Genomic DNA, 10,397 nt, shown 5'->3' on the forward strand with positions numbered 1-10,397 from the left:
TTTGCTCTTTTTTTTTTTTTTTTTTTTACTGACCTGTATTTTTTTAAATTGTCAGCAAGGAATAGTTTTGCTAATGGAAAACATTCACTAAAACACTACCGAAGTGGGAAAGCTAATTATTAACTTAATATGTGAGGGCTGCCTGGAAAGTATCCAGCCATGTATGTGCCTGTTTTTCATATTACATGGCTGAATACTTTCCAGATAGCCCTCACGTGCAGTTTGTTTGCTTGCCAGACCCATTTCTTTCAAAATGAGAGGAATAATAATCCCCATATTTTTCCCCCTAGAGGGATACATAATCGCACAATGGTAGAAAGGTTGGGAACCCCCACCAGGATCCCAAGGCAGGTCAGGCTGTAAGGGGCAGTCACTTAGAGGGTGTGGGTAGTACTCACAGCCAGCTTCTCCTTGACCACACTGGCTGTGGCTGCTATTGTGCAGGCTGTGTCATGCTGCATCACCTGGGTAAACTCTGTCAGGTCCCGCTTCATGAACTCCAAGGCTTCAGAGGACTGGAGGAAGAGAGAAAAGGATGCCAGGGTAAACTGGCCCTACCACCCCTCATTCCTGTTCCCTCTGCTTCTTCAGTACCAAAAGACACATGGAAATCTCAAGTGACACGGGGAGTCTGGGCTCACAAACAATGCTCTCTTGTTCCAATTCCATGACCTGGGTTTACCTGACAGCAGAGAGCACAGGAGAACTCCTGCTACACTGAGCCTGGGGACTGAGTCTCAGCCCAGGCACTCATAAGCTATATGGCTATATAAGTCAGTCTTATCTACTCCTCAGTTTTCCCTATAAAATTAGGGAGGTAACCTAGATCAGTGATTCTCAAACAGGGAAAGAAGGGGGCACATGCAGTCTGAAAATAAAACAAACTTTGAGGAATTGTTTTGTTTTCAGACAGTCTCACTCTGTCACCCTGTTTAGAGTGATGTGGAATCATCACAGCTTATGGCAACCTCAAACTCTTGGACTCAAATGATCCTCTTTCCTCAGCCTCCCAAGTAGCTGGGACTACTGGCGCCCACAATGATGCCCAGTTACTTTGTTTGTTTCTCTAATTTTTTTTTTTAATTTATTTTATTTATTTATTTATTTTTGCAGTTTTTTTTTTTGGCCGGGGCTGGGTTTGAACCCTTCGCCTCCGGCATATGGGACCGGTGCCCTACCCCTTTGAGCACAGGCGCCGCCCTGTTTTTCTATTTTTAGTAGACACGGGGTCTTACTTTTGCTCAGGCTGGTCTTAAACTCCTGAGCTTAAGCAATCCACTCACCTTGGCCTCCCAGAGTGCTAGGATTACAGGTGTGAGCTGCTGCACCTGGCCTTTGACGAACTTTTGGTATGTTTCAAGTCACATTTGTTTCAAATTTCAAATAACATGAAGAAAAGGTGTGGGATTTTTTTTCTCAAAGTAAAGTGTTTCTATTTTTACTTTTTTGTTGTTTTTGTTCAGGGAAATTGAGTTGAAATATGAGGCAGTACGTGAAATTATTTGTCTTCAGGTTTCACAAAGTATGTTGAATTAGTAACAGCAATAGCTTTGAAAGCTTTTAGGAGTAATTCTTAACAATTTAATATCAGTAAAAGGGCATACGAATTTTACATTCAATAAAGGGAGGAAGGGGTCAAGAGAAACACTAGATCAGATTTTCTCAGAGGCCTTCTTGGTTCCACCATTCCAGGGTTCTAATCATCTGTAAAGCTCTGTGGGCAGAATTGATGTCTGCTTCTGTCAGAGCAATCTGCTGCTCACCCTGCATGCAGACACAGCTCAAGACAGCAGGCCCTTCTAGGTCTTGCCCTATCTCACTTCACACTCACCAACTCTAGAATGTCTTCTTGGACTATCTCTCCAGAAAGTGGTCACCTCCTCCCACCCCTCTGCAAACCTTGTCATTTACATGAGTACAATCACCTGCATTTTATAAGTATCTTTTTGAATGCTTTGGTGGCTGTTTTTCAGGGAAGGGCCTGCCTATTTTTCATTAGTCTGGAAAGTCTCTCAGTGGGACAATCTCACCTATAGGCTCCTCTGGGGGCAGGAATCATGCCTTCATATCAGATTCAGACCCCTTAATTGGGGCTGCAATGGACATTTATTCACTCACTCTTTCCATACACAGTGCCACCACCAGGCCAACCTGCTTCTCACCTGAACTCCTCCCAGGTTATATCAGCTACCTCAGCTTCATTCTCCTGTGACACCTAGTGAGTACTTTATCAGTCAGGGCAGACCATGTGCTCCCTGCTTTACATTCTTCAATGTTTACACACTATCCAAAGAGCAAGTATAAAATCGTGGCAGAGCATGGTGGCTCACACCTATAATGCTAGCACTCTGGGAGGCTGGGGATATAAGGAGGATTGCTTAAGGTCAGGAGGTCAAGACCAGCCTGAGCAAAAGTGAGACCCTGTCTTTACAAAAGACATGAACCTGGGCTCAGCGCCTGTGGCTCAAGCAGCTAAGGCGCCAGCCACGTACACCTGAGCTGGTGGGTTCGAATCAAGCCTGGGGCCGCCAAACAACAATGATAGCTGCAACCAAAAAATAGCCAGGCGTTGTGGCAAGCGCCTATAGTCCCAGCTACTTGGGAGGTGGAGGCAGGAGACTTGCTTGAGTCCAGGAGTTGGAGGTTGCTGTGAGCTGTGATGCCACAGCACTCTATCCAGGGCAACAACTGGAGGCTTTGTCTCAAAAAATAAAAATAAAAAAGACATGAGCCTGTAGTCACAGCTACCTGGGAGGCTGAGGCAGGAGGATCTTTTGGGGTTTTGGTTTTTTTTTAGAGACAAGAGTCTTACTTTATTGCCCTCGGTAGAGTGCCGTGGCATCACAGCTCACAGCAACCACCAACTCCTGGGCTTAGGCCATTCTCTTGCCTCAGCCTCCTGAGTAGCTGGGACTACAGGTGCCCGCCACAATGCCCAGCTATTTTTTTGTTGCGGTTTGGCTGGGGCCAGGTTTGAACCCACCACCCTTGGTAAATGGGGCCGGTACCCTACCCACTGAGCCACAGGCGCTGCCCATGTTTTTTTTTTTTTTTTGTTTGTTTTGAGACAGAGTCTCACTATATCGCCTCATAGAGTGCCATCGCGTCACAGCTCACAGCAACCTCAAACTCCTGGGCTTAAGTGATTCTCCTGCCTCAGCCTACCAAGTAGCTGGGACAACAGGCACCACCCGCCACAACGCCCGGCCATTTTTTTTTGTTTTTGTTGCAGTTGTCATTGTTGTTCAGCTGGCTCAGGCTGGGTTTGAACTGGCCAGCCTCTGTGTATGTGGCTGGCACCCTATCCACAGAGCTATGGGTGCTGCCCTAGGCAGGAGGATCATGAGGCAGGAGGATTTCTAGCCAGGAGTAGTTTGAGGTTGCAGTGAGCTATAACACCACTGTACTCTAGTCTGTCTAGTCTGAGTGACAGAGCAAAACTCTGTCTCAAAAACACAAAGCTTTCACTTACAAAGCTAAATAATATGGCCTCTAGCACTCATACCCTACCACTGTGGCCCTCACTGAGTTCCAGTTGGTATTCTCCAAGTTTCTCAAATGCCCTAACATCTTCCCTACCTGAGGGTATTTGAACACATCATTCCCCTTCCTGACACAGAGTTCTAACTCAGCCACAAACGAGTGAGCAAACACACGAGGAATGAACCCTCTCACCTGGTTAACTCCTGTTTGTCCTTCAGGCCTATGCTTCACTTCCTAGAGAAGTTTCCCTGATGCCTCCTCAGGCTTTGTTGGCTCTCCTGCTGTATCTCTGTCTTAACGTTTATCATACTTTAGACTTATGATTACCTGCTCAATGTCTGTCTTCCTGGATAAACCTTGAGTTCCATGAACGCAGAGCCCATGTGTTTTGTTCTCTGATGCTTTCCCAGTATCTGCCTGGTGTACAGCAGGTGCTCAAAAAATGTTTGCATGTTAGATTTACATGTGCCAGGGCAATTTTAATTATACAACCATTTGTGTGACTACATGATGAACCGTTGTTTTCCCCACTATATTGTAAGCTCTGAAGGTACAAATATGAGCAGACATGGTGACTGCCCTCAAGATGGTCATAGTGTATTGGGGAAAATACTCACATTAGAGCATTGATGTGCAAAGCCAGAGCAGTGGCCAATGTATTATGGAGAAGTTAGGAATATTTGGTGAAGGGATTTGAAGCCTGGATTGGGCCCATATTAAAGAACAAGAGTCAGCTAAGGAAGTATAGACATGGGGTTTACTGAAGCCTACAAGCATTTTGGTCCTGATGGACATAAATGTGAAGCAGAAGTGGTGGGAGATAAAGCTAGAGAGGTTCGGCTTGGCACCCATAGCACAGTGGTTACGGTGCTGGCCACATGCATTGAAACTGGCCTGGGCCAGCTAAACAATGACAACTGCAACAAAAATAGACGGCGTTGTGGTGGGCATCTGTAGTCCCAGCTACTTGGGAGGCTGAGGCAAGAGAATTGCTTAAACCTAGGAGTTTGAGATTGCTGTGAGCTGTGATGCCACAGCACTCTACTGAGAGTGACATAGTGAGACTCTGTCTCAAAAAAAAAAAAAAAAAAAGCTAGAGAAGTTGCTTAGGGTAACTGGGGAGGGCCTGGTCAGCTCTGTGGATGATCTGGAGCTACCAAAGGTTTACAGTGGGTACGACCTAATGAGATCTGCATTTTCAGTGACTGGCATGGAGGACAGGTCTAGGAGTGAGATGATTAGAAGAGGGAGACACACCAAGCAGAAGGCGGTTACAATAATCCAGGCAAGAAAATAGAAGAATATGAATAAGGACATGCTAGTATAGATGGAGGGAATGAGACTGGTTCAAGAAATACTGGGCAAAAAAAAGTGGATTTTGTGATTAAATAAATACATTGAGGGCAAGAAAAGATTAATGAAGAGCCACTGGCTGTTAAAATAGGTGACTGGGTAGATGCAGAGCTTCCAGTTAAATGAGAAAATACTGAAGGAAGAGCAGATTTAGAGAGAAGATGGTGACAGTGACTTAGGACACAAGATGACTGTGGGATACTGGAGATAGCTGTCTAGCAGGAGCTATTCTGAAACACTAAAGTTCAGGGAAAAGGACTAGGAGTCGCCCTAATGTAAAAGTGGAGAAGACCAGCTATGAAGAGTCTGGAGAGTGGACAAAGCAGTGGGCTGAGGACAAGAGTCTTAGAACATTACCTGTTAGGTGCAGGCAGAGGAAGAGGAACTCATTCAACAATTTACAAAGTCTGGGGAAGTATATGGAAAACTGAGAGAGAATTATGTCGCAAGAACCAATAGAATAGAGTTTCAAGGAAGAGGGAGTGATTACTAGTGTCAAATACAGCAGAAAAGTTCAGGAAGATAAGGACTAAAAACCACACACTGGATTTGGCAAGTGGTAGGTGAAGCTGAGTGTGAACATAGATAAGCTTTTAGATGGTGGCTGCAGGGGTGGGGAGGGAGTTAAGAAAGATCCTGCTTGTTGACCTCAAATTTCAAAAAGTAGATGTGGTTATCTCTTGGAAATGAAAAGGATAAAATGGTTGAAAAAAGGACTTGAGGGAAGAGTTAGGTTGTTGGGAAAGTTTCTGAAGTAAGGGGAGGAAAAGTAAACTAGAGACTGAAAAGGCTTGTTGGGAAGTACTTGGATCCAATGAGGTTGGGAAATCTGTGATGGAACCAAAGAGCAATGAAGCTTTCTCTATCAGTGTGTATATACAAGCACTTGTTTATGTACATAGGAAGATGAGATGGGAGGGGGTAAGGAGGAAGGCAGATTATAGCACCATCTCAGAGTTTTCTTTTTTTTTTATTGTTCCAGGTTAATTGAGGGTACAAAGAATTAGGTTACAATGTTTGCATTTGTTAGGTAAAGCCCCTCTGTAATTGTGTCCCCCCACCATCTCAGAGTTGTTTTCTCCAGGGCATTTTTTTTTAAAGACAGGGTCTCCCTCTGTTGCCTGGGCTAGAGTGCAGTGCATTATAATAGCTCAATGCAACCTCAAATTCTTGGGCTCAAATGATTTTTCCTCTTCTTGCCTCAGCCTTCCAAGTGTCTGGGACTACAGGTGTGTATCACTACATATGAATAACTTTTCTATTTTTTTTTTATAGAGATGGGGCCTCCAGCTGGTCTTAAACCCCTGGCTTCAAGTGATCTGTCTACCTCAGTCTCCCAAAGTGCTGGGATTACAGGTGTAAGCTACCATGTCTGTCCCAGAGCAATGTATTCTAAGGAGTGCAAGGGAATTGATGGTGCTGGGAAGTGAGTGGTCCAGATGGTCAGAATGGGTGGCAAGGCCAAAAAGGTACCAAAAAACCTGTCCCTCAAAAAGGAAGGAAAAACAAGCTGCTGGTGGCTTCTAAGAGGTTTCTGCGTTACCCTCAACACTTAAAAAGTTAATATTATATTGTACTTATTGTATTTATAAGCACTTTATATAATTTCATTAGTTAGGCATTGTCAATATTCCTATTTTACACATAAGGAGCTGAGGCCTAGAGAGGTTAAAAAAACTTGCCGCCCAAGTTCATAGAATAGTAGATATTAGTCTTCTCTTTCTAGAAAGGCAGAAACAACACACCCTCACTCAAGTTCAAACTGGAATTCCCTAAGAACGAAAATGCAAGGCTGATCAACTGTTTTTTTAAAAGTTATAGTAAGACCAACCTTGAGGAAAACATAAGAGGCCTTCATGCAACATTTGCTTAATGAATGTCAGATTTTCCTTCCAGCAAATTGCTCTTCTATTAAATGTTAGAGTGAAATCCTCTTTCTTAGTTCTCATGAACAACATAAAGAGCTCAGGGCACTTTCACATTTGCTAGGCTGTAGCTGAGAAGCTGCCCACTAGTACGAAAGCCAGGGGAGAAATAAAAATTCTCTCAGAGTAAAGGACTGATTTAAGTGGAGGTCAGAAGCCTTCTGGAATCTGCCCTGATGCAGGACTCACCCTAGCTGCTTGAGGTAAATAGTAATTAACTTTTTCCATGATTCAGCTAGGCTGGTCTAACAAACTAGCATGGAATGAAACAGGAATATACAGTGGCACTGCCAACTGGCAGAGCCAAGCATCAGTCATTCTACAGGGACTGCTTAGCTAGCCATGGAAGGCCCTCCCATCTGTGGCCATCAAATCTCTCTATGCCCCTTTGCAAACCTCTCACTTAGAACTCATCAGGTATCAGTGTGTATAGCTCATGCTCATCTCTGGCCTGGGTTCTTAATTTTCACACTGTCTCTCCAGGGTTGACCTCAGTGAGGCTTCTTTCCCACACATGCTTTCCCTGCCATGTTCTTGACCACCTAGACTAGACCATATACCCAGTACTTTCCTTTCACAGCACCTACGACATTAATTAAACAGCTATTTGTTTGCCTATTTGGTTAACAGCTGTCTCCCTACTAGACTATGAGTTTTGTAAGGCCCAAGACTGCATCTGTCTGGCTAAAGTCTGCATCCTCAGGACCTGTCAGAGAGTGCTGGTTGTGGCACTTAAGAATTATTAGAATCTTTATTAGAACCCTTTTTCTTCAAGGTAGCTAATGTTCTCCCACGATAAATTGCTTCTTCCTATAGATTTCTACAAAAGGGTCGCTCCAGCCTTTAAAACTATCTTTATTTCACTGTGGCTAGGCTGCGGTGCGGTCTGTCCTTCCGTGCACCGGAAGGGACTAAAAGTAGAGCCCAATTCAGCCTCATTCTTCAGACCAAGCGCTCGAAAAAGTCGGGCGGGGCTGTCAGCACCAGGTTGCAATGAGGCGGCGCGGGGCCCTGCCTAAGGAAGAAGGGCGCTGGCCCGGCTTACCTTCTCTTTGACTGCCTGGTAGCTCTGCTGCAGCCAGCTCCGCCACCATCCCACGTCCTCCCTGTGGAAGACAGACACATCTGGCGGCCCCGCGGTGCAACGCCTGCCCGCCCAATGATCAGGTCTGTTTCCCCCTCAGATGTGCCCCGGAGGCCGAGGTTTCGCAGACCGCTTCCCAACCCCCTCTCACTGCGACTCCACTCCGCCCTTTCAACTCCATCCACGCCTGCGCTGACCTCTTGTTCCCTAGAAGGACCCTGGCCCAGCACCCCAACCCTGGGAGAATTCAGACCCCAACGCCTGGAAGCGGAATGACGGGCTCACCCTTCCGCCATCTTGCCTGCCTGACATCACCACTATTTACTGACCTTTGACTTCCGACTCGGCACCGCCCCCTCAAGCACCGCCCCGGAGCTCGGCCCAGTCCCCGCCCCGCTCCATCATTAGGCTACGCCTTCCTGAGCTTTGTCCAGTCTATGTTACGAGTTCGCCCTTAAACCCCGCCCCTAAACCCTCAGTCCAATCCTCATTCAGTCTTGTTCTCAGGCACCACCTTCAGCCACCTGTACTACTTATCGGTAGCTGCGGACGTCCAATACGGTGGCCATTGTAGGCCATGATGGTCCATTAACTGCAGTGCTGAGAATTGGGAATAGAAAGGAGGGCGGGGAGGAAGAGGGTTGGAGCTCGAAAGTCCGGATCCCAGAGCGCAGGGTTAAGACTGCCTCCCTAGTGAAACGTGAAACCAGCCGCGTTAGCAGCTGCTCAATGTTTTTTTGAGCTGGTTCAACAAACCCAGACAGTGGAGCTCTGGGCCAGAGTTTGGAGGAATGTGAAGAATTCGCAATTGACTTTGATGCACCCTCTGGAGGTCTGCCAGGATATTGGAGAGACGGATGCACGTTCAATTACCTCAACTGTTGGTGGTGGTTCAACGGAAAAATCCGAAGGCCGCGAGGGGGGACGGGGGATTGAGTTCCACTGAGTTGGGAGGGGAGAGATTCCACAGCCCACATACTTTTGCCTTGCCTTCCTTTCTGCAAGGATGCACTTCAGCTAACGCCAACCCTTCCACTGTGCATTAGATCCCATCACTTCTTGTCTGCTTAAGGACATATATCTAGTAACACCCCCCCGCCCATTTCTTTTTCCTCTGATGACTGGATTGTTCCTGTCATCATACATACTATTATTTCTCCCACCTTAAAAGTAGGCAAACAAAAAGCCAGTCTTTAATCTATCCCACATTATTTCCCTATCTCCATTAAAACAAAACTCCTAAGTTGCCTATACTCACTATTCAACTCCCTTCTCCCCCCATTCTCTCTTGAACTCACTGTAGTCAGGTTTTTGCTTCCCCATAGTCCATTGAAATTGAAATAACTTGTTGGGGCGGCGCCTGTGGCTCAGTCGGTAAGGCGCCGGCCCCATATACCCACCCAGCCCCGGCTGAACTGCAACCAAAAAAAAAAATAGCTGGGCGTTGTGGTGGGCGCCTGTAGTCCCAGCTACTCGGGAGGCTGAGGCAAGAGAATCGCTTAAGCCCAGGAGTTGGAGGTTGCCGTGAGCTGTGTGATGCCACGGCACTCTACTGAGGGCCATAAAGTGAGACTCTGTCTCTACAAAAAAAAAAAGAAATAACTTGTTAAGGTGGCCAAGAGCAATGGCCAATGTTCAATATCTTTTTACTTGAACCATCAGCATCTTACTTGGCAAGGTTAACTATATCCTCCTCCTTCAAACACTTTCTTGTCTTTGCTTCCTAGACACCATGTCCTCTTGACTTTCCTCTTCCCCATTCACTGGTAACTCCTCAGTGTTCTTTGCTGTTTTTTTTTTAATCACCCTCTGGTTGCTGCAATGAGACATTCCTTGGGATAGGGCTTAGTCCTTGGTGCTCTCCTTTTCAATGACTGTAATCATTCCCCAGATGTTAATTATGCCTATTTGGATGTGTAATGGTCATATTAAACTTACCATGTCCCAAAACAAACTCTGATGCATCCACCTCAACTTCCTGCAGAACTTCTGTACATCTGTGAAAGGTAACATCATTCCTCCATTTGCTCAAGTCAAAAATGTAGGAGTCATCCTTGATTTTTCACAGTCTTTCATATTTCAAAGCTAATACTTCAGCAAATCCAATTGGCTCTGCCATTCAAACAAAACCAGAATCTAGTCACTTTCATCACTTCTGCTGCTACTATATAGATACAAGCCAATATCATCACTCATCTGGTTGATTTTTTTTTTTTTTTTTTTGAGACAGAGTCTCAAGCTGTTGCCCTGGGTAGACTGCTGTGGCATCACAGCTCACAGCAACCTCAAACTCTTGGGCTTAAGTGATTCTCTTGCCTCACCCTCCCAAGTAGCTGGGACTACAGGCACTTCACCACAACGCCTGGCTATTTGTTGGTTGCAGTTGTCGTTGTTGTTTGGCGGGCCAGGCTAGATTTGAACCCGCCAGCTCTGGTGTATGTGGCTGGCACCCTGGACACTTGCTGATTTATTTATTTATTTTGAGACAGAGTCTCTCTATGCTACCCTCGGTAGAGTGTCTTTGGGCGTAAGCAATTCTCTTGCCTCAGCCT

The 10,397-nt window shown here is 45.8% G+C and overlaps 1 protein-coding gene across 3 annotated transcripts in view; it reads right to left on the reverse strand.

Annotated features, from left to right (window-relative positions):
- Positions 1-8,178, reverse strand: part of BSDC1 (BSD domain containing 1) — a 39,474-nt gene extending 31,296 nt beyond the window's left edge. For 2 of the 3 annotated variants that reach the window (XM_053577157.1, XM_053577154.1), the window contains exons 1-3: positions 8,131-8,178; positions 7,807-7,867; positions 399-515 (exon numbers count right to left, since the gene is read on the reverse strand). In XM_053577157.1, the coding sequence (XP_053433132.1) occupies positions 399-515; positions 7,807-7,867; positions 8,131-8,141 (189 nt within the window). In that variant the 5' untranslated portion in view covers positions 8,142-8,178. Of the gene's footprint in view, positions 1-398; positions 516-7,806; positions 7,868-8,098 lie in introns of all 3 variants that reach the window. The other variant, XM_053577156.1, reaches the window with a different exon arrangement.
- Between the last annotated feature and the right edge of the window lie 2,219 nt (positions 8,179-10,397).

This window comes from Nycticebus coucang, chromosome 22 (genome assembly GCF_027406575.1).
Source record: "Nycticebus coucang isolate mNycCou1 chromosome 22, mNycCou1.pri, whole genome shotgun sequence".
NCBI classification, from domain to species: Eukaryota; Metazoa; Chordata; class Mammalia; order Primates; family Lorisidae; genus Nycticebus; species Nycticebus coucang.